Genomic DNA, 26,083 nt, shown 5'->3' with positions numbered 1-26,083 from the left:
GCTAACCTATGTTGAGTGGACTGACAGAGCAGTGAGAAAATTAAAGTATGTTTTAAAAGGTTCTCAAGGCAATCAGATCGTCTAGAAGAGCTGAAAAATGTTGAACTGATGAGCCTGAGAAGACCAAACTGAAGGCTGCATCTCTGCAGAGCTGATCACATTCTCAAACAGCAGGAGAGATATAAAACACGTTTAGTATGTGACATTTTGCTCATAAGGTTGTTGCTACAAATTGCAGACTCAGTTGCTCAATACTTCCACTGAAAACATAGTTTGATGGTGTTAACAGCAAACCATTTCAATCTGCCTCACAGTCTACTGGCAGCATAGCTGTATGGAACCCAAATTTAAATCCAAGGCTTTGTGATTCTTCAGGATCACTCACAAAGTACAGTATTGTGGAACAGGGTTCAATACAAATCATTTTTAAGGCTATGACCTTCCTTTAGCTGATAGGGCCATTAGCTTTTAGTATGCAACCCTATCCCATTGTGAGCACCACTACCAAATGGAGACAAAATACTATAAACCTAAGAGTTCCACAAGATCACACACCAGATGCAAGAGAAGAATGACTACTAAGCAAGAGTACAAAGTACAAATAATACAAAGATGTAAAGGTTGTCATCCCAAGCTTCTGTACTAGCAAATCAAATTCAGTCACACATAGAGTCCATAATTAAAATTATTTCTAGATCACCTTTCACAGACATTTTTGTGATGTCAGTTTGAAAATTAATAGTACAAGCAAAAATAAATAAATACAGGAAGTGTCTCCTGACAGTTCACTTTTATCCAAGGTTTTTAATATCCATCATATTTCATGCACAGATCTTTTGGAAACATCAGTCACCACTATGTGCATTTTTGCTTTTAATGGGATAGCAGCTGAGACTTAAGAATGGTGCTTTTGCATGAAAATAATCTTCTAGCTTTCAGAATTCAAGTAACCCTTTTTACCTCTTGATGTGTTAATATCACAACACCAAAAATATTACTAATTCTTTACTACTAGTTCCATGAAATGAAACTCAGAGTTATGAAAACTAAGCCAACATGAGAAATTAAATTGATAAAACTTTTGGGCACAATCCTTATGTTCAAATGGTTTTTCAACTCCTTGGTCCACCAGGCAGAGGAGGAACATTAGTGTGTCTACATGCAGCCTAATGCTGGAAAAAAGGACAAGCATCAGTGAGAGAAGTTGTTTGTATTTCCTATCTCTTTTTCTATAAAAGCAACATTTCAATTACACGTACGGTGAAGGAATATGAATTGTTCTTACATACACATTAGAAACGGATGGTATATGTATGGTTGGGTATATAATCTTTTTCCACCTCAGCCTCTGTGATTAGTTTTAAGTGATTAGGCATACCTTAAGCCATTTGTGCAGCTACTTGTTGAGGAAAGATGCAGATATCAGCACCAGAGCCATGTTGTTGGGCTACATGCTGCTGCTATGTGAAAAAATGTCCTTCCAGACTAAACCCCAGATGAAAGACTGCTGAAGAAATCCAGCCCTAGAGTCGAGTGTGGACTCCTGAATTCATCCCCTGTGACTAGCACCCATTTCTTTTTTCCCATCATGGCTGCAGGACTGTACCATTGCTTCTTCCATGATCTGTGTACTATAGAGGTCTGGCTTGACCTTAAGTGGTGGTCAGGTCATCCCCATGCCATAAAGGTAAGATTTATGTCACCTTGCCACAAGCATTACCCTATGAAGGGATAAGGAGAATGGCTAAGCTGGCCTAGCAACCGTACAATAGGTCTGCACAAGTTCAAGACACTTTCAGCAGCTACTAAAGCAGGAAGTCAGCTAGACGGTTCTTAAGAGGGCTGGAATCAAGACAAAAATGAAAACAAATTCCTTGAAAAGCTTTTATGCTTATTAGTTGAGACTGGAGACAGGCGGAAATCTAATTATTTTAAGAAAAAAATTACATTACCAGTTTGATTGCTTAAATCTTACATTTCACTCTCAGCTGTAAAGAAGTCTGGACTATTTCAGCCCTGCTCAGTCAAATTTACTTTCTAGTTCCCCTGCACTGGTATAATGATGCTATGTTTAGTTGCATAAAACGCGGAGGAAGATTTATTTCCTTCTAAAATAATTTACATCAAATTCTTTACGAAAAATGAATGCTTTTTGCTTGTTTGTCTAATCCCTATTGGAGCAAACCTGACATCTGGGCAGGCCAAAACCCTATGCACCAATTAAGTCCTCAGAAACAAAGCAAGAAAACTCCAACATACCAAGTTATGCACAAGATGATAATTCAGAATCTTATCTGTGAGCAAGTTTCATTCAATACGTTTCTACAACTTTTAGATACAAATTTTGATTTTATCTACTTTAAAATAGCTTTTAATGGTAAAATGATCTGATGGAGTGATTTCTTAAACTGAGAAAGTTAGTGTTTGTGATATTTACTTATGGACTTCACAGGTACTGGGGGAGGGGGGCGCTTATTTTGTACATGGTTCCAGTCTTATCTCTGTAAATTAAATAGGAGTGGAAGGACCTGTTAATGTCAGGTCTGTCCCTGCTACTACATCTCATAAAATCATTCACAGCTAGTCAAGCTGCTTTTAAAAACTTGTAAATTCCCACTCAGCTGGAAGCCTATTCCAGACCTTTACCTCAAAACCCCTTTGCTTTTTCACTCTAACCACATTCTGACAGCACAAACTACATCTGCTTTCTAATGGCAACACTGCCTCTGGGCTTACCTCATTTCTTTCGGTAATATTCCCTCTTAGCCATCTCCGCTACAAGCTATACATTCCAAACTCATTTTTTTTTTAGAAATGTATATTCTCTTAAGTCCAGCCTCACAGTGAAGATACCTAAAGTAGCATTTAGTCAGTTGGTGTATTTACAGAGCACAGCATACAGCCATATGGAAGTTCCAAGTTAGATCCTAGAAGGGATATAGTTGTATCAGTCCAGCATTTTGCTTCCTCTGAGCGGCAGAGCAGGCTGATGAACTCAGCCAAGCGCTGCACTGCACAAGTTCCGTGTTCCTTCAGTCAGCGCTACCTCAGACTGTCTGCAATACTGTGCTGCCACAAAACACAGCATTGAACAAGTCCATCATCCCTGCTCATAATATACTCCTTCTTTTGTTTTTAATAATCTTTACTGCTAGTTTTAGCAACAAAATACAAAATCCTTTAAGTGGCATCAAGTTTACTTTAAAGGCATATCTGACAAACCAAAATACAATCATTTGAATATATTCTGCTCATATGATATCAGTCCAGCTCTTATGGGATTGTATATACAACAGATGTTGAAAACAGTCTCAAGCGCACGGATCTTATTGCTATACTTGTTATCTCATTGCTATATTGCTATTTAGCACACTGGATATTTTGAGATACTGTATTTATTGAATAGAGGGATCAGATTGATGCTGTGGACTCCAATTCCACTTGGCAGGCAGAATAATGAATTTTTTAAAAAATAGTATTCCTTGAACGGATGTCTACTTCAGACAGCTATATTGTACAGCTCATTGGAATGGGAAAACTAAACAAGCACTGTACTAATTTTATCATAGCAAATTATACCAGCAGCATAATTAAATGTGGTAATTCAAAATAAAATTGTCTGACAATTCACTTATAAGTAAAGCAGCTCATTTCTCTATGCCATCAACACAAGGAAGATGCTTGAGGGATAATGCCAACTCCGGCTGATTAAGTGTGGCATTTTGAAAACGTTAGTAAAGAGAGATTCCCCAGTCACCACCTTCTGCTGTCTTGGCCAGTTTAGATGAACTTTCTTGTCAAGGATATGCAATTCAATTAACAGACACGACAGGGCACTCATCCATAATTATTTCTGATATGTTCAACAGGATTTGGTAGTATGTTTTTCAAACAGAATACTGGTAAATACGCAGTTTTCAGGACAAGTGAGATGATAGTCATTTATCTGACACAAGGGGACTTTAATATCACACACATGTCTGTTAAAAGATTGCAGCAAAGACAGAAATGGGGGATAGAATGAAGTACAACTGATGAAAACAATAAGAATTTCAAATCAAGATTGCTTGCACTTTCGTGTTCAAGGTCTGATAGAATTTTCCAGATAGTAACAAAAAACGAGAGTCCTCACTGACCATCTATTGCTTAACACTGCATGTTGAAACTAGTCCGAGAACATGAGTCAAGTTGTGCTCTTCTTCTGAAGAGAGAAGGGCTCTACTTTGATCTAACAGAAAAGCTGAGTAAAAACACGTTCCACAAGTTCAAAGCATTCATATTTGAACGAAGTTAAGCTTTAAAATAACAAACCAGATGTAATGGACAGGTGCTATAAAATGGCCTTACAGATACCACCAGAAAGGCTAATGAGTCCTCTAATACCTCTGTTCTGAATAAGGAAGGCATTTCCAAAAGCTGCTCAGCTTACAACACTGCTTAAGTAGAAAGGCGCAGAACATTAAGGGAAGGTAGGGCAGACAGGAAATATGACTAATGCTTTTATTCTCATACTAAGTATGATTTATAGCAGTGATGCATCACAGAATCCTCCAGATCCCACCAGCCAATATAGTTAAAAAGCTGAAACTCTATCCTATTAAAATAATGGCACACTGAGGAATGGATACCTTAGAAGATTATGGCAGTTTGCATGGCAATAAGCTCAGCAGTTTGCATGGCAATAAGCTCAGCAGGAGATCCAGTCTGTGTATTTTCATCTGAAAATTTCTGCTTTGTAAACAATGCAACTTTTTATGGAAAACATCTGTCTTTATAAACTTTCATTTGGATAATTTCTCAGGTCTAAAAAGATCAAAAACATGGTGGAAATGTCCCAAGCGAGGTGTGTCTTACAAAGCATGTCTTGATGGCAACTGAAACTTATGCACATGGGTTTGGGAGAGGGGGGTTTCTTGGTTTTGTTTTTTTTTTCTTTTCCTTTCTTTTCCTTTCTTGGTCCTTTATGATGGAGTTCCTGCTTTGTGCTCAAAGTTATTATAGTCTGATTGATGGGTTTACAGCAACCGTTAAATTAATTGGTAACTCAATTTCTGTTACATTTTCCTTCACAGAATTTTTTTTATAAATTATTCCTTGCACATTTCTTCCCCAACCCTTTTCTTCCTCTCCTGTCTTCCTTCCCCTCCTTCAGCCTGCCTCTGAAGAGAATGAATAAGGGAAAAATGGGAAAAATAACACAGAAGGAAGGAGACGGAATATCCTTACAATTCTGCTGAACAATACCATTCAGCACCTTTGAAAGTCAGTATGATCTCGTTATAAAATGGTTTGACATCCAAATTATTAAAGCAGGTTTACTTTCCATCAAAGTAAAATCAAAATTGCAAGTGGCAAATCTATCCTACTGTTTAAAAAATTAAACCAACAAAAGCAATCACAACTTTGACTTGTAGATTCAATAAGCTTTTTGATTTCTTTTCTCCTGTCTTACTGATCTATGTTAATCTTTATTTTAAAGGTAGAGGTTCTACTCAAAAATCCACTCTTTCTATAGATGTAGAAGCACTGCTAGCTAAACTTTGAATTATCAGATGGATTATAGTTTGCAAAAGTCTTTGTACTGCAGCAATGCAATATTTATGATTCATGATTCTCTTCAAGGATGCCTCTTTCTAGGCATTATCACTTTCTTCATAAAAATGTTTTGTAGTTCTTAGAAAAAAATACACAGATGTAGGCAATTGAAACAAAGGATGTGCTGGTCTTTTCACAAAAGGTGCAGCGCCCTGAGACCAGCAGCTTTTGACTGTCTGGAAGGAGCTAAATGCAAATTTAGCCTGTAGGAAAGGTGAAGCACAAAACACGCATCTTCTTTGTTACTGGATTTTGTGGTATTTTAGTTCTAAAGGTAGTCAGCATCAGTATTCAGAGAACATGATTGAGACTCTCTCTTTCAAAGAGGGCATTTGTTTCCACATATCCCTCTATCTTCAAGACTTAAAGCCCCAAAATGTTTCTATATACTAAACAGCTTTCAGTCTTATGGCATTCCTGTCATTCTCCCGCAAGTGCATATGCCTGTGAGTGCACACGCTCACCCTATTCTCCATTTGGTCTGATGGGCTACAAAGGGCGCAGACTGGATAAGTGCCCATCTGTGGGGATATGATTATTATATTAGAACAACTCTACTCTGGTGTGTATTTGATATGTATTTATTACAGCCCTAAAGAAGAGAGAAACCTAAATGTGCCAGACCAAAAGAGCTGCAGAAAGAATATTGAAATGACTAAGCCAAAAGATAGTGAAACCCTGACAATGCATCAGGAGACACCATATTTTTATGAAGTGCAAGGAGCCTCAGACTGCAGCAAAAAATAATTTTGTATCACTGTAGAAATAAAGTTTGCTTAATTGAACTATTTTTAGGACGAAGACCTGAAATGTGCTTCTGAGTGCCATGGTGAAAAAATAAATGCCATATAAAAATTTCCAGGAGTATATATGGAGTAGGTATGTTACAGATCATAATTCTTGTTGAAAACTAAACAACCGGCATGTGTCATAACTTGCATACCACATTTACTGAAAACAAATCAAAGCTACTTCACCTGTATGGTATTGCATATCATAGGATAGGAATGAAATCAGTGATAACACAGTGTCTTTACAGAAGTGGAAATTATATATAGGCATTACACACAAAGTAGGCTTGTATAAACACATAAAGTTTGTGGTACTTAACACAATTCAAACATATATGCAATTTTGTTTGACTGTGCAGATATGGCACATTTAGGTATACTCAAAATATGCTGTTGGTAAGAATTGTGATTTAATAAAACAGAATCTGTATAATTGTATGTATTATTGTATACATACAATCATATTTTTGTATGTATTCCCTCTCATTAGAACAAAAGTTTAAAACAGGTTAAGTGTATCCAAGAATAAATTGAAAATGTGTTACTTTCTACTGGTTGTCCCCTGGAACTGAGATGTATTTAAGGCAATTTTGTTCAGAAGTTCAAATTTCAGGCAGACTTAGGCAAATTCTGCAATCATGCCTTTTGTTAAGCATATTGTAAATAAAGAATAAATTGTATGGACAAGCCACAAAGTATTCTTTAGGCAAAGAAATCAAACATTTGCATCTAAGAGGAAAAAAAAAGTGCAGCAATAGTTATTACGCCATTGTATCTAGTTCTAGTTTTTTGCCTTTCTCTGCTTTATGTTTTTATGAACAAAATACTTTTCACTAACTTGTTTACTTTGTGGTGTTGTCTTTTACAGTAACAGAATCATAATGAGAGTTAAGTGCTGGCTTAGGCTTCACTTTTGATATTAATGATTCTGTTTATGAGCAAGAAGAATCGTTTAGATGACTAACATAACATTTACACTCATATTTTAATGCCAGTTTTGTATACATGATATTATTCACTGTAACAGCACTTTCGAAGGCTGACATTTTACACTTTACGAGAGCAAAGACTTGTTTTTTTCTTGTTTTATTTTCTTTTTTGAAAGTTCTGAGTTTTTTCTCAGTTGCTCATTACAGTAATCTAGAAGCTACGGTTGGAAAGGACGGAACTACATGGGTCCTGGAAAAAACACCACCAATCTGGAAGAGAATTGTCATTTATGATTAGTGTGAAACTGGCAATAGATAGGAAGAGTATCAAGTGTGGACCAACTTGTAGCAGTGCAGCCCCCTGTAGCAAAATACAAGGGGTCACACAACGGATTCAGTCATGCAACAGCTATCTTGGAAATGCTGCAATCCTCTCTCAGGCTATCAAAGTCCATCATACGAACTTCTTTAAAAATAACATTTAAGTTCCATTATGCTTTTTCCACCATAAAACCTATCATTTCTGCTTATAATAATTCAGACAGAAGATATTATGCATTCTCAGTTGGTATCACTGCCAAAGACATGGTGGTATGTTTACCCATTAAAAAAAATGCACAGTGTGTAATAGTGAGTTCTGCTTCAAGTTGTGTAAATCACCCAAACTGTGATACAGGACTCTTCATACATTCACCTCATACTGAGAAAGGATGAAAAATTAAGGAATATCAAAACCTGTGTGAAAGAACATTCAGTTTTAATGGAAGAGATGAAATGGAAATTTATAATTCAAAAGGATAAAATATTATATTACATATTATATAAATTGATACTCAGTTTGTGAAATATGTTTGAAAATCACAAAGCGAGTAGCTCAAATCCACAATCAATAAATTGGCAACAATAAATTTTTCATCTAAAACTTTAGCGGGCACTACTTTGACATGCTGGTGCCTTTTGGTTTTCATTTGTATCTTACTGAGAGGAACCTGACCTGACATAAGAAATCAGTATAGAAATGGCATAAACATATGGTAAAATATTTTTTTTCCTTTCTCTGTTGTTTTTCATATTCTAAATTAGACCAATAAATATTATCATACTGAATATTCCAAAATGATCACCTCACTTCTTCCTGATGTAATTCTATGGAGTTTTATTAGATGGATGCTTCAGAGATTGGTAAATAAGAAGTGTTCTAACACCTGCTCCAGGCTTTTGAGAAGCAATTGAGCCAAAACAAAAATCAGGCAATTTGCTCCAAGACTGAGTTTCTCTGCACTGAAAAATAAGCCCAAAGTTCCCATCAGAGAATTTCAAATCTTAGAGCTGAGAAAGCATCCTTCTCTAAGGAGCTCTTGAATTATAATTAACATGCAGAAAGGTAATTACAATGTGTTAGAAACATTTCTTCCAGAAAGCATTTTAATATAACCAGGCAGCCTCAGAAACATATATAAGCGTAACCTCTATGGACTGTAATTCAAACACAAGATTTGTTCCACTGGTTAACCACAACAGAAAGAAATGAATCCATCAGATCCTTCTCAGACTAGCGTTCCTCTTAAATTATACACATATTTAGGAAGACATCATAAAAAGTTTACTGAAAAATCTATAGTGCACAGAACCAAGCAGTGGCAAATAGCTAATGAACAAGGTCAAGTTTTTAATTTACTAGATTTTAAACACACCCAGATAAGATAATTCTAATTCTGAAATCCAGAACAAGACTATCTCTTACAAAGAATAATAAAGTTGCCTCTACTACTAGCACCATGGGAAATGGGTGGGAGACAGTAAAGTCTAAGGGTTAAAAAAAAAAAAAAAAAAATAGCAAGCCTGGTTCATAACTCATATTTCCAATATTTTTATGTTTTTATTTATAGGTATTACAGTAGATAGGTTTTGAAAGCCATAGTTAGTAACTAGGGCTCCACTATGTCACTATGAGATAGTATGAAATACAGATCTGTCTCAAATATCATCTATTACTTCCAATGCTAGCAGGGCAGAAGGCAAGAAGACCTGTTTATTGATTTATTGATTCTACAGGAAAAATCTAGGTTATTACCAGAAGCGCAGCAGAAGTCAGACACTGATACATTTTCCTAATTGTCTCTGCTTGGAACACCGACCGAAGCAGTTACTCTTGGGGTCCCAGGGCAGTTTTATTGATGTATAGGCTGAAGCGAATGAACGAACATCCCAGGTGGATATTCACTAATGACAGCCACAGCTGACTGTCTGTCAGGAGTACCAGGAAACAGGCAGATAGAATAGGGCAGAGTACAGAAGACTGAGAATACAAAATGATGCAAGATTACTTTCAAAAACCTGCAATTAACTCAGTGGTTACCTCACAAATGGGATATTTAAGGTCACAGTAATGATCTGGAAAAGAACACAGAGAGGGATCAGTAAACTAGTTTGAGCAAATGCTCCTTCTTCCTCCTACCTGCTGAGCAAAATGGTGCTGGCATGGCACAGGAGTGCCAAGGGCAGGAGGGGTAAAGCACAAGGTCTTATGGGGACAAGGGGCAGTGGGAGCTATAGCTCTACTACACTCAGTCTTCACTGTTCATGTACTCTTGCCCACAAACAAAATAGTAATTGATTCAGCGCTGAGTCAGGTTAATAGAATGAAAGTGCAGAATTCTGCCTTACTCCTGCCATATCGATAATATACTCTACTAACAAAAAAATTTGACTTTCACAGCTAGAGCTACATAATTTTAGAGTTACATGAAAAATCATTCATAAATATTCCAGTTGGCTTAATGTTATAACAGTACAGGTACAGAAACATATTGGCCAGCCACTTTTTTACTTATTAACATGTATTACAGTAGACTTTACAAATAATTTCATACTGAAATCATACCTAAATATTTTAAGTTCTGTCCTTTTATTTGCCTAAAATAACTTATTACCGAAATTCTTACCAGAAACTTATATGCAAGATTAGAAAAGTCTTTGAAACATGCTAAATTTCTGTGCTCTCAATGGACAGCAAAAGCAAACGGTAAAATTGAAGTATTGATTTCCCTCCCGCCCCTCTAGGCAATGTTTGATCTTAAAATCTATAGATTGAATAGGTATATACTACCTAGTATCTGGCAAATAACAAACACACCAAAGCCATTCCTTCTCATTACGTCTACATAAGACATACTCAATGTTCAACAATTCAGTTTAATCTGTAATACCATGTAATTCAGAGTTAATGTACCTAGTACGCAAAATTACCCAAGCATACACTGCAAACCTCAGGTGTCCTCTCTGAATAAACAACTTAAGAACATTATGAAATATGAATCTCTATGTGCAGAATCTTTGCTATATTCCATTTCACAAACAGGGTGCTACAAAATCCAGTGACATCAGGGAACGCCTACTCTGCCCTGGATCGGGAGCCCCATATACAACCAAGGGTGGCATACACAATACACAGTAACTATTAAAATGTAACTCTCTATTTGACCCTTTTTAGCTTATTCATACAGGCAAATGAAAGCAGTAAAAGATACAAAATCAAAACAATATGTTTGGTTACTGTAATTTATATTTCTAGACAAAGACTTTCTAATTTTTCTGTCAATTGAAATTTTTGTTGTGTGCAAGATCCGACACTGCACAGAACTCAACTCTTGCCTTTGGATTATAGTTCACATCACCTAGAAGCTTCCAATCTTGTTTTGAGATGCACTATTAGTTAATATTACTTTGTGCCATGCAATACTAACCTGAAAAGTTAGGTGTTTGCTTTCCTATGTATACACACATTTTACAAAAAAGTCGTTTTGAAACAGGCAATAAACTGGAAACTGGCTTTCCAATCAAGTGTCTTTCAGCATTTGAAAAGCTTCACTGGCAGGTAGCTTCACATAGAAAAACTGATCTCAAAGAATGAATGATGCTATACATCAGAAATAAATTAAGTGCATGCCTGAAAACCTTGCATATTAATGTACAACTTAAAAAGATGCAAGCACTCCTTTCTAATAAACACCTATACTGTTTTCTGCAGAAATTACTTCAAAATAAATGTTAGTCACTGCCATGTGTCTCTTGCCAGTGAATATATTTATGCTTTGTCACAGTGTAACCCACGCAACTGACTTAAAAAGGCACAAAAAGTAATCTCGAATCAACATAGATTTACAGTAATTATAACTATAGACATGCACTTCAAACTCTTAGTGAAAATAATACATACAATTCACTGTAATCAAGCTTGTAAGTATACAACTACATACTTTTTAAAAATAGGCAACAAGTCAGGAAGAGATTCAGTCATATCTTACAACAGGCTGGATATATTGTACAGGTTTTTCCTTGCATTTCTTTTCCTTCTTTATGTAAAAGAGCAGAACCTAGCACATATCTAGTTTCTTTAATTAAGAAATCACAATAGTTTTTTTAACAGCTCTGAGAAGAAAACAGTTTTACAGTGTGTACCCCACAGACAATAATATTGTGGGGAAGGGGCTTCAGGATACTGTGCTTGCACTGGATGCAAAATATTTAATCTTTAGATACAAACATAATACATGGCAGATGTTTAGGCTGGGGTTCAAACAATTATTGAGTTTTTATCTTTTACCTCCTGTATATCCTGGCTTTTTGGCATAGATTTCAGCCACATCTGAACCAAAAATACAGAAAAAGGGGTGTTAAAAACAAAGAACTCCAGTACAAATCACATTTTGCTTCTCCCTACAGTTTCCCTTTTCCGTTTCCTAGAAACTAAAAAGCATGTAGATATAAAGTCCTAGCTGCAGTGAACCATAAATCCCTGTAAAAGGAATCCAGAATTCAGTCCAAAATGATGACACATTCATAGCTTTACACATTACAGCTGTTAGTATTTGGGTAGGGCAGGGGGAGCAAAATCAAGCAGTAATTCTGTCTTAAGACAAAGTGTTAATGTAACATTAAGCAGTTGTGGAAAGCAGGTGAAAAAAGTGCAACTGTTATTTACTTGTTATTATTACACATATTACAGTAATAACTAATTGAATAGTTATACTTTAAGATGGATTTTACATGGAAACCATAATGTTAGGCAGCAAAAACTTAAAATCTGATGTTTATAAAGAAAACAGAATATGCATATATGGTTAAACGGAGTAAAGTACTGTATTATATTTGATAAACTTAGTTTTCTTTAAGTTCTATACAAAGGAAATAGATTTCACATACCTTTGAAATGTTACTTGATCGACTTGTGGAACGCCCTGGGGATTTGTCATTCTGGAAAACAAAATTAAAAGATGCAGAAAGTTACGTAATTCGAATTCTACCTAAGAAGTTGTACTCTTTTTGTGATTGTGAGTGCACAGAGTTTCTCTTCCTCTATTTCTCTTCAGTTTGGCTACTGACTGTACGATGGAAGACAGCTCAACAAATATATCATTACAATATTCATGCGAATTACATCAGTAAAAGTTGAAAAAAGTTCTGTAAGAAATTAATGTTAGCACTTAATTACTGTTAATTTATTTTGTTTTTTATAAAATAACATGTTGAGTGAAAGATCAATGTATCATCATGGTTTCTCATGAAAACTGGTACTGCCATATGAACAGGAATGTTTCATGACAAATAAAATCCACCCAGTTACACTGGACACATCCCTGCTCGAAAAGTTGCATTCATCCTTTCAGGAAGATTAAACCAGCACTATATGACTTCCTGGCCAGACGTGTTCTGAGAACAACAAATAGTAATCAGTCATAGATACACTTCAATTTAACATCTACCCCTCCATCCCCTCTCACCCACATACATACACAGACAAACCAACACCATAGGTTGCAATCCATTAATAAAGTATACGTTGAATAGCTACATTTCTAAAGCACCATTTTTATTTTTTTTTGTGCTGGCAATTCGAAGGGGGAAGTGAAACAGTGGTTCAATAATTTTTTCAGTATTTACACTTCCCTAGCAATAGATTCAGCTTCATTTACACTGAAAAGGAAAATGATATTTCAGAAACAGTGTTCATCTCTTTGGTAAATGCACATACCTTAGGGAGGTCATAGAAATGTTTTTCTCAGCACTGAGAATGGGGGTTCAAACACTAAGATGAAATATTCATATAAACAAGACTGATTTTTACCTTGAAGGGGTTGACCTAGATACCATTTGTGCAGGATTGCTAAATTACTTACTCAGGGTGGGGGGCAGGGGGAAACAGGGGGACAAAACCCAAAGTAGACTTTTCACCTGTGCAGCTTAATTTGCAATGCATGCATCACTGTGGCAGGCAGACAGATATGTTAATAATTTCATGCACACATGTCCATAAAAGGCTTTCAACTTGACTATGATCCATCTCTCCTCATCCTTCATTAAAGAACTACAGAAAAATACAGAGGCTACCCGTTAAAAAAAGGCTAAATTTCCTACTCCATTAATGGACATGTCTAGGCTAGAAATTAGTATTTCCCCAATAATTTGTAGCACAGAAAAATTTTGTTATGGCAAAAATGACAAAAACAACCCCAAGGTTCTTAGGCAATTTGTCAGCAAACATTTAGGAAAAAACACTTCACTGTTTTTGTATCAAAACAGCTGCTTTGATCTCAATCCCAGTAAGCACATCCAAATGAAAACCACAGTTACATATTAATTTATTAGTTTCTACAGAAAGTTTCAAACCTACTTGTTATTTCATAAATCTACTGTACTTCTCTTCCTTCAGACCGTAGGTAGCTTATGTTTTTGTTCCACCCCTCAGCACCATCAATCTTTTGTGCTGCAAATACTAATATACTGCACTATCTCTGTTTTTACTTCGTCTTCACTAGCATTAAGTAGAATGTACTCCTGCCCTCAAAAAAACAGCATCACTGAACTCCCTGACCATACATCATTCTCCATTTTATTCTACCATACCGGGTAATTCTCAGGACTTAACCACCTTCAGGTTTGTGTGTCTGAGTTTCTTTTTAAAAAAAAAAAAAAAATCGTTCAAGTTATGCACTCATTTATTACATCATGTCCTTGAGGTTCGCCCTGCTTTGAACACGGAAATGAACCACACGACTCCTTCTGACCTAAAGTATTCTATGATTCAAATATTACTTCTGTGATATATTAACCACTGTAGCTTTGGCAATAAATTAATAATTGCTTATACTGTCTAGACAACAATAAATATATACAGTTTTGAATATCTTCATTTATATCCATTGAAAATATACTTTGGATATTCTGGGTCAACGTTCAGAGAAGCTCTCCTTTGACCTCAAAATAACAGAAGTTATGGAACCATGAAATTAATTCCCCTTTGTGGTTAAAAATTATGAAAAAGGATCATAGCCGAGAAACTCCCTGCTAAAAGCATGCAACCTTTATCCTCCATCACTTGGACTAAATAAATATTTTGTATTTTCTGACAGTGCAGTGAACTCAGGAACTCTAACTTCCTTTCTTTTAATAATCTGTCATCCAAGATGCATTTTCAAGATCTGTTTCCTGACTACAGCTCTCTAGGCTTTTCACATGATCTATTCTTTACGGCACACATCTCCTCCTCTTTAGTTAGAATGAGCTCCTGACCCTCAAACTGAAAACTCCTAGCACCCACACCCTGCAAAGTACTAGCTCATACACTGAATGGTCTATGTTGAGAGAAAGAGTGCAGGGTCTACAGCTTTTGGATAAATAAGTAAATAAATAAATAAATTTAATCATAATTTCCAAGTTCAGGTATTTCATGGTAATTTATCCTGAAGAGCATATAAATAAAACACAAAATGTTGCACTAAATAACCATACATAAATTGAAGATAGAATGCTTCATTCAAGTTCACATTGAACTCCATGACTGTTCATACAAAGAAAGAACAGAATAGAGAAGTTATGGCAAAATCTACTTTGAAATGTGTCCTTAAAAATGTCTGTCTGCTTGTATTTTAATGGTTTTTCTACTTTACAAAGTAATCACATTGTTAAGAATAATTGATTCCTTTTCTAACTGTAAGTGAAGAGGAACTATCTTTATTGAAGAAAGTTTTTCTGACAAGCTTGCTAATCACTAATAAAAATATTTCTTTCCCACACATTCAATATTAATTTACATTTGAAGGGTTATATCCAAAGAAATATATGTTCAAACATCCATCCATATTTTTGTGCATCAGGAAAATGTCTTCTCTTGTCCTTCCAACCAGATTATTTCAAAGAAAGTAGCATCTGCCTTTTGGAATTAACACACCTCAGCAGGAATTATTTAACGTATATAACTAGGGCTCTTGATTTCCCTGACTGAGTTTTCTAAATTTACACATACAGAGGTCTCGCCCTTGAGCAAAGTAAAACCAAAATATTCAGAGAGATCTCTTGCTAAGATTCTCAAACTGTCTTTTTCTCCAGTCAACAAAACAGCAAAACACTTCCTTCCGAGACTCTTCCTGGCCATGATAGGTAAAAGCTTTTCAGGTTGTATGTTGTATTATGCAGTCCAAAAAACCCACACTAGAATGCCTCTCCTTATTTCCAGACATCTTGTACCACCAGTATCTCATTTCTTCGGTCTTGTGTTACATCCTGCAAACACTCATCAGGTATCTCTTCAAAACTGTAACAGCACAGAAACAAGTTCCTCTAACTATTCCACTGGAATATAGAGAAAAATCAGTCTGTGTTTGCAAATTTCCTAAGAACTGAGTTTTACAAAGATCATTTACAAAGATCAAGGGTATCATTGAAAATGTTATTCAAGCCTGAATATAAATTCTGGGAGGAAGACAAAAGAGAAATAATGCCATGAAATTTCAGATTATGACACATTCATGAAACTGCTTTGGGAGGAATGTTATATGCACCTGTCCCCACCACATCATACCAAGAAACCAACTCTGATTGTAATAAGGAATTAAAAGAATTAAAAATAAAGTAATAGCTAAATCTCTCTTTTTGTGTCAGTAAACCACCTCCTAAAAATCTCATTTCAGCACAAGACTGGGTTCTTGAACTGATTTATTTTGCAGTGACTGGCTAAAATTTAAGCCCATTAAACTTTCTGATACTTAAAGATACAGTTTTTCCCAGCTTACAAATGTGACTTACATTGCTAACAAACAGTATTTTTATTAAAGCAAGAGAATAAACAGGCTAGTAATAACAAATTCCTAAAATACTGCTGTAAACAGTTCAGGCTCTTATTCTGAAGGGAAGTGGTAGATTATCTGGTTGCTTTCTGACTCACACCAAATTTTCATATGCACTGTTAATGATTTTAAGTCTTGCTGGGTTACAAAGCGCATTTTAAACTAAGCAAGCCGTTTGTCTGGTTTCTTTCCTTCAGCTGTCCCTTGCTCTGCGCTGGCTCTCAGCATCACTCGGACAGACCCAGGCAGCTTGCTAACAGATTGCACTTCATCTCTCTGAAGAGAGCACAACAGCACCAAGAACTAATCACAGTATCTCAACTCACAAGAGAATCTTATGTAACAACTTCTGTCACACACATACACCCAACTCACCCCCCAAAAAAAGCCTTTGCACAAAATATTTTGCCTTTGTTTTCTTTTCTGTGGGCTCTAACCTTTGCATCCCAGTGGTGCAACGTACTGCTTCACACATATGCACACAGTCCTCAGGCTTGGAGTTCTATACGTAATTGTGCCACAGATTTCTTCTAGAAGTCATATCACAACATATCACAAAAATAAATGTCTCCTAAATGTAAGCACAACAAAAACGTGTTTTTGCCTGCCTAAAGTCCCTTTCTACCCAGTACCCCCTCACTGCATCTGCACAGGAGCCTCCTTTCAGCACCTTTTCACTTCTGGAATTTTGAATAGGAGCAGAAACTGCTTTCACTTTATGGCCTGAGCTATCAGATATGTAGATGATCTCAACTAGCAATGTCAGTCACTGGAAATCTAAAGAGCAGGAATTAACACTATTAAAATTGATGTGTGGACTCTATATACTTATTTCAATACGTTAACATGAAAATGGAAAGACAAAACCACAAAACAGGCAACATTTGCTTTAACTGATAAACAAAAACTCCAATGCCCATAATTAATTACGACATAAACACACAGTGTAATTACTGGGCATCATGCATAATTTTACTGTGGAACCTAGAATGTTTTCAATACCAAAGAACAGCTGGGTTCATTTTCAATACCAAAGAACAGCTGGGTTCAAAGCACCAACTTACAGAACAAAAGTCCGCTGGGAATATTGAAGATTGTGATGCAGATGCAACCCTTAATTAAAATAATAATATAAAAAATATTAGCTATCAATAAAAACTAAATATCAAGAGAATACATATAGTATAACATATATTGTTTATATTATTCATATATATCACATCTATAATATATAAATAAAACATCTAAATTGATATAACATCTATCTATGAATGTATTTATATGTATAGGTATGTAACTGTATTCACTCTTTTCCTAATTATCTGCTACTGGGCACGGCCAGAGGCAGGATAACACTGTCTCCCACAGTGTGGCTATTGTTACATCATTCAAGAACTATTTCACAGTTTCTCATGTTGGGGTCTAAATTATTAAAACAAATACAAGTATATACGTATTTATTTATGACTATTTATACCAAGAAGATAATGACAATGTTCCTACTGACAGAGCATACAACCCCCCTCTCAGCCAGTTCAGACTTGGACAGCCTTTTCTCTACAGGAAGGAGAGGCAGGGGCAAATCAGTTGCTGGTGATAGCATCCTAACAACTTTCAGAGTAACTTGCAATTTCTAAACAGCTTTGATGTGGGGAATTTGAGTCCTGAAAGGAACTCAAAGCAGATTTTAGCCCTAAAATAATACTGAGAAAGCAGCGCATCATGAATTGACAGTCATCTCTCATTATTCATGAAATTATTTTCTGTGCTGTTACATATTTTAGCTAATTATTTCATACTTTCAAATATTCAACAGTTAGCCATATAACTCCTCTTATAAATGAATCATACCACTAAATCACCAAATATAAAATTAACGGTAGTTAAATCTGTATTTAAAAATGTTAGAAAATTTATCTCCCTTCTTTGTAAACAAATAACCTGCCATTCTAATAAATTTTAACTTCACTAAGAAGTTCAACATTCATGTCAAATCACCTATAAGGTCACTAGGCAGAAAGGCTGTGGAGAACGTCAACCGAAAAAGACTGAAGGTCTATACTGTAAATCACAGCTGTACAAAAACAGCTGATTATCCCAAACAAAGCTTCTGAGGATGCTGAAGCATTTCAGACATGCCATTCTGACTGTCATCTGTGGAAACAGACTATATAATCCAGTGTGACATACAGAAGTTAGTTCTATTATCCTAGAAGTTGCATGTTTTCCATATTTGTATGTGGGTAGAAGAGTACATAGCAATGATCAAGGAACCTCCCTATTAGTGGGCTGTTGGGTAACCTTACATAAGACTAATGCACAGATGCTTTACTTATCATATGTCCTGTTACTTATTTTGCAACTAAGGTATCTTTGTGGCCAGATTTGCGGCACATAAGACCATAAAAATTGCACATTGTTACTTTCAGGTTTGGAGATAAAAATTTCAGGAAGTTATTGTCGTCTTCTCCATTTTTTCCTCTGAACAGAAATCTACAATGCCACCAACTGCATGGCACAGACATATCGCTGTGTTACAGCTGCTTCTTGCACTGGTATCTCTAGTGGGCTAGGTTCCTTTCCTCTCATATCGTATACTATCTTACTCCACATCAGTCTCACTGGAATCAGTGTAGCGGCTTTTTTTTAGCGTAAGCTGCTAATAAGCATGATAAATATATCAGAATCTGATTCACCATCCTTTTGAGTTGAAAACGCTAATTATGATTTAACGAGGCTCAGAGCAATTTCCATCACAGGCCAAGATGAGTCACAAGCATGCTTGCTGTTACAATGTAAGGGTTTCACAGTGATGCTTCTACCTGCAATTACATGGACAACTTCCATGTTACAACATTTGGTTACTTTCTCTGTATTGCACAGATGTAGAAGGTCAAAACTGTTTTAAAAATGGGAATAAATACACCATTACATTTAAAAAAAAAAATCCAGCACTGAATCAACCTTGAAGCACAGCACAGGCATGCACAGAATACAGTCAGAAAACAGCACATACTAAACACACCTGACATAAGTGCAATTCCTTTAACAGTTCACATAAAGAGTCAGATTTTACTTTGTTGTACCATACTTAGGAAAAGTGAAAAGTTCCTAGAAATCCTTGCCAAAATGACAAAAGAAATAATCATGAAGTTGGAAATAAGTTCAACACAAATCAGTAAACAATGTGTGTCACATAGCTGCCCTTGACTGATCATGAGGTAAGAAGCTAGACAGAAGCTTTTATTGGAAAATTATTTCTGGTAATACCTAATACTAATGAGAATGAGGTTAAAGGCACAAAACTGAAAATAAAAAAGGCCGGGAATTAAGAAGATCAACATATAAGGGTGAGCAAGAGTCTTACAACAAAGAAACCATACAGAGCAGTCAAAGGGTCTTGCTCGTTAGTACCTCCTGCTTTCTAGGAGCAAAGTGAACTTGCTCCTATTGCAATTAAGATAACCAGGAACTGAGGGCTGGAAGTGGCTCTAATTTCCTTCTGCACCTGTAGACCAAGAGGAGCCATTTGATTCAGTTCAGAGGCTGAAGGAGATCACGTCCTTTCCCTCAGTGAATGCAAAAACAGAACCTGAACAAATCTTAAAACCGATCTATGAACCGTCTTCCACGTTTTTTTGATGCAGATGACATACTTCTTCATCCAAGTCAATAAAAGGCAGCATAACAATCAAGCCCTAGCCCCACAGGACTCAAGGTTTGAGCATTTGAACAAGTTACCACAGGGGAAGTTTCCAACGTATGCTATTTTATGAAGTTCCAGCATATAAAAAATACCACGAATTGCTTACATATCCTTCAGTAACAGAACATTCTTCAGAAAGTATATTTGAAGCAGACAAGATGCTATAACACCCTGACTTCAAATATAATATGTTTCTATGTCCAAAGCATCAAATTATTAGAACACCAAAGAGAACTGAGGGGATTTGTTGAAACAAATGTGAATAAGAAGTACCAGTATTTTGCATTGTTCGACACAATGCACCACATTTTTCATAAATTTCTCCACTTACCTGTACTAGGAGGTGAAAGGTATATGTTGCTCAGGATAGGCTTGGGCAATAAGCAATACACTGTCGTGTGGCAGCAGCCTGGTGCCAGTGGATCTTTCTGCCTCCTCCGATCTAGGGCAACACAGTGAATTGCACCCACTGGCAGAGAGGTTCATGGTGCTCTTCTTTTCAAAAAGAAATCAGTGTTCTATCACCCAGCTCATTTCCAAATGACACTATCCATCAGAAACTATGGACACCAATATCCTAACCAGTCTGTAGGTTAACATACTCTAACAAAACATAATTTCACACGACCATTTTTATATTTTTAAGTAGATGTGAGATTTCCATACACTCCTAGTTTCACCCACTGAATTCATCAGCTGACTGACAATGTTAGGATTTTTTTTTTTTCAAACTAACCATGTTTCACTTACCCTTTTGCTTACTTTAACCTTAAAAAAATCACAAGCATTTAATCCGAGGTTTTTCTCTATGAGTAGGTAGTCTAAATTACTCTCAGTATGCAAAAATACATATCTAAAATAGTATCTGTCCTTGTCGACTCAGGAACTGGTTGGTGAACACCAAGCATCAAACATAACACTGCATGAAAAATCACTGTAAGTAGCTGCCTGTGCTCTTCAGTTTATACCTGGGGGCGTGGGGGTGGTGGTGTCAGGGAGAACAAGAAAAAAGGCTGCCAAAATGATATTTCATAGTAGTACTTTTCTAACAAGATACAAGTGATTCCTGTCTTTATCCAAAGCTGACCAAGTAGTTAAAAATTAAAAGATGTGAAGATAGATACTGGGCAAGTGAAACTTGTGATTACCTTCTTATTAAAAAGTCACAGGGAAAAAGCAGAGGAAGACTATAATTTAAAAATCAACAAGCTGCTAGTCTGTACTCTAATGACACACCTTGGTCTGATCAAGACGGAAGGAATACTATTCCCAAACGGAATCAAATGAAAAAATGCGAAGAGGGATAATATTAATTACAACTGCAGAAAAGATTACAAAAATAAATAAATGAAAACAGAAAAAGGCAAATACAAAGGAAAAGAGATGAAATGAAACTAAACATGGGAAAACGTTTTCCCTGTTGTGTCAAAATATGGAACCACATAAAAAGTAAATTATTCCCTATGCATACAGGCATTTAAAAGAGCTAGTTCTTTAGAGTCAAAAGATTAAACCACAGGGAGGGAGAGTAATTGCATGAATTCATTACTGTTAGTTTTTTACCAGAGAACTGTGCACATATTGACACTCAATACAAGGCTCTAACTTCTCTGACACATAGTGTCTATAGAAGATTTATTTGTCACATTTACAAACAAATCTTGGCCTACAAACATCTTACTAATGTTTTTGTTTTCCACTGCTATTTGCCAAGATAATTCTCTTCAGCAAAAATACAGAGCTGTTTATTATTATTGTATCAATGTCTAACTACAGCCTGTTTAATTTCTACCATCTCACTACATTAATCAGAGCACTTTAGTTATAACAGGTAGCAATATAATTTGTGATAGATTTCCACATGTCAAAACCACCTTCTGCTACTTGGTTGCTAATGTCTAAATTACCTGGCAATTATAAACAACCTGCATGATTGCACTAACACCTGATTTACATTCATTTATTACGGGAGACATGCTATGGGAGATTTTGTGTTTGGGTGTTGCTGATAAAGATAACTTACCTTGGAAAATTGCAAATGTTATTTTTATACCTTTTTTTCTTGGCATTACTCAGCTATAGAAAATGAAGACAAGCACCAATTTCTATTTTTTTTTCCTATAAAATACAAATGCAACAAACAGTCTGCAGGCTTTACTTTGTCAATCTGTTTTGCTAATATATGCCTTTCAGTTCAGCTTTATTTTATTACTTCTACATAGATGTGACATATATGTCACTGTACATCTCTGTGTCAAATATGAAATAAGCCAACTATTTAATTATCACTTATTTTCACACTGTGTTACCCTCCTTAAATGCGTTTGACACATGGAACAAGAAAGTGAAATAGAATCCTCCTCACTATGACATCAAATTATCATTTTGTCTCTCTTCTATGATGAGCAAAACCACAACACAATAAATTTCACTGCAGCATTCTTAAATCAAATGTTACTATCATTTACACATTACTATAATTTACAGGTAATGGATTTAAGCATTTCCATTCTTGATCAATGAAGATTTGTTTTTTCATTCTATCATGTATTAATGCCAACTTTAGTACACTAGCCACTATATTTATTTTCGAAAGCTCCCAGTACATCATGAAACTTTGCTTTTCCATAAGACTCTCAGTGAGTCCGAACAGATGACTTGGTCTTCTCATCACCATCTCCAATCAATGTTAATTCAATTATCATTAGTCTGAATGCTCCTTACTTTTCTCTTATGAGTGACATCCTTTCCTCACCCTTCAGGCTGTTTCCCCAAACATCTGGTCGCTGCAATCTCTCTCTTCTTTTGTATGAGCACTCTTGTGGCCAGTATATGAATTTCATCAAATAGTTGTAAGAATTAATGGATAGGAATTTTTTTAAAAGAAAGCAGACACAGATAATTGTCTGTGGACTATGTAATCCAATTTTTAATTCATAGTATGATATGCATTCAGTTTTCTCTTTGTTAAGTATGATTATATGCAAATTTTTTAATTGAGAAGACAAACTAACTTGTTTCAGAACCCAGAGAGGCCACTTTGATGTCAGCCAATTATTGTGACCTGCTGGATTCCAGTCAGTTAGTACCAGTGATGAAAGACTCTGGGTGGCCAGCTACTTGTCTAACAGCCAAATATTTATCAAAGGACAAAAGATTAATTAAATACACAAAGTCAAAGTGCTTCGATTACAATAGAACTATAAAACATTACTTGATTATGTACTGTACATTCAAATATCCCCATTTTCATGTATTTTATCTGATTACAAGTTTTATGTCTTCTGTGTCCCTTTAAACCATGAACTTAAACTCCAAGTGAAAGGGAAAAATGAAAGGAAATAGCATTTTTCCCAGTCCCCTGAAGGACATCCAAGAATTCAAATCTTTTAAAGTACAGGTGCCACCTTTCATCGGCCAATTTGATTCATTATTCAGTCTAAACCCATTGAACTCAAACAAGAATAGAAGCAAAATTATAAATAATTAAGTTCTTGACCATAAGTCCTAAGTGCTAAGTAATAATGCTAAGAAAAAATAATGGAAACAGAACTGGACAAAGAACAATACTGTCTGAGTATACACCTGGCTTCTGATATGCAGCAAACCTGTATCTCAAGGATCTCCATGTGCATAACAAATATGCTTGTAAACAGAATAGTAGAGCTCACAGAAAATACTGACATTAGATAAGAGTGGGATTAAGAGAATTTCTGTTGAATCCTGGGGATTGCTACTGCTGGATGCAGCTAAAAAATCAGAAATGTTACCAGCTAAATAATTTAATTCTGTAACAGTGGGCCCAGATTCAAAGGCCCACAATGCAGCACTATGGGCTTAGCATGACTGAAACCCTAAAATCACAAGCTGAAAATAACAAATGTAAGGACGTGAAGGAATTTTACTCCAGTTGAATGGGAGATGTGCATAGATTCTACAGATACATTAATCAGCATCTTTCCTACCTCTTCTGGAAATCCCAAAATTCATCTTAATGCTAGATTAACTGAGGTTAATAAATAATTAAACAGTTTTGGGCTTATCTTTTAATTTAATTATATACCCATTAGTTTAGTCATTATGTGGTTTGTGATTTTCAACATAAATTTGATACATCGCAGCTCCTCCCTCTTTAACAATCAAAGCAAAACATCAACTTCAGTGCATGAATGACAAAATTCTTATAAAAAGTCTTCTCAACCAAGCTCTATGTGCAAGTTCGTAGAGTGATATATTTATTCACACTAAAACATATAGAAAATTTGGAGGAAAGACAGCTTCAAGTTAAAATATGTATCTACAGCCACTTATATCTGCTTCAAAACTAATACAGAAGTTCATTCAAATCTCATTTCTATGTACTTTGATCCAGTGATCATCATCCTTCATAACTGATGGGATCCACCATCAAGGTAATATAAAATTTCCTACTGTGATGTTTCGATATATGATATCACAGATCTTTATAACAGAAATGATCATTTTTGTTTACAGGTAAGCTTTGTCTGATTTGCATCCTAAAGTTACTAAGTCTGTTCATAAAGAAGTTAGCAGCAGAAATGAATAGTAGTTTATTACTGCACAAACCCAGAAATGTGTCATTTACTCCAATCCTTTGAAGAGCTTCAACAACAAAGACTAGTTCCTTGTTTCAGTTACATCTGGAATATTTTAAGACAGCAAGGTCCAGGATCCAGATTATCTTTTTTTCTTTGCCTTCTGAAATATTCAGTATATTCATTAGAGGAGGGATACTGTAGAAATCACAATTAAATTGGGCTTATTCTTACAACTCACATGTGTACCTATTGCTATATATTCATTTATTCAGTCAGGGGATTGAGGGAAACTATTATACAAAAGGTTTTTTGTTTTTTATTTAAAGCTACCCTAATGTTTAATTAAAAGGCTAAATCTTGATCCTATTTTCCACTTAAAATGATGCAAGTAAAAAGAAGTGTGGAACACAGTACACACCTATTTCTTAGCAGACTTGCCCAGCAAGTCATACATATTCATGACAGAAGCCTTCTACAGGTCTTTTATTCCCGGACTGACATGACATACATATTCAGTCTCATAGATGTATTGAGAGAGGGACATGCACAGCACACCATTTACTGATTAATCCTTAGCAGATTTTGTGTTATAACAGAAATCTCTTGGATGGGAAGAGGAACACTGAGGGGGGAAGAAGGAGGAAGTTTGGGCAAAACAGGTAACGGGGAGACTGTCCTAGGGAAGACAAACAGCTACCCTGTCTTCGGCAAGGGAAGCTTTTACTGTTGAGAGCACAATTTCTGATTCCAGATGTGACTAATAAATGAATTAACAGAAAAATAAACCCAAAATATAAGAAGCAGCTCTACCAAGATATCTCATTAGCTATAATGCAAAGACATTGTAGACAGTTGTTAATTCCTCCCAGTCAGACCTTCATGCCTAATAAAAAAAGTCCTTGGCATAATTAGGACAGACAATAATTCAAACTTCCCCAGAGTAGCTATAAATAACTACTTACCAGAATATAGAAAAGACTATATTTATTTTATTAATATCTGTTAATTACTGCATAGAATTTAGACTAATGTCTTGGGAGTAACATCCTGATGCTGTAACTGACTCGAGTATTTGCACACAATATTCTATGTGTGTCTGTCTTCAAAGGGTCTAGCTGTTAAAAACACCACAGAAATTATCTAGTCTCTTATTCATGAAACATTTTAATTACCGTCTTAGGTATCAGTTAATACCTTATGCTTTGCATATTTTCCCATTACTGCAGGCAACAATGAAGCATGTGTGATTCCATTCTATTCTTTTCTGTGCTTTCTCACCAAGGAATTCTGCTATTCTTAGTCATAACACGTCATGTGAAATAACAGTACACACGAATCACTATTGTCATTTCCTAAACAGATATCACATCTTCTCTCA

At 35.7% G+C, this 26,083-nt stretch overlaps 1 protein-coding gene across 2 annotated transcripts in view; it reads right to left on the bottom strand.

Moving 5' to 3' along the window:
• The window catches only part of MARCHF1 (membrane associated ring-CH-type finger 1), a 256,014-nt gene that overhangs the window by 38,397 nt on the left and 191,534 nt on the right, over nucleotides 1-26,083 (bottom strand). For both annotated transcript variants that reach the window (XM_087736363.1, XM_087736364.1), the window contains exon 7: nucleotides 12,521-12,571. In XM_087736363.1, coding sequence (XP_087592489.1) covers nucleotides 12,521-12,571 — 51 coding nt within the window. The remainder of the gene's footprint in view (nucleotides 1-12,520; nucleotides 12,572-26,083) is intronic.

The sequence above is a fragment of the Nipponia nippon genome, unplaced genomic scaffold, assembly GCF_047370975.1.
Source record: "Nipponia nippon isolate SJK-2023a ecotype South Korea unplaced genomic scaffold, ASM4737097v1 scaffold_6, whole genome shotgun sequence".
In the NCBI taxonomy this organism is placed as follows: Eukaryota; Metazoa; Chordata; class Aves; order Pelecaniformes; family Threskiornithidae; genus Nipponia; species Nipponia nippon.
This window is presented reverse-complemented; position numbering and strand designations above follow the sequence as displayed.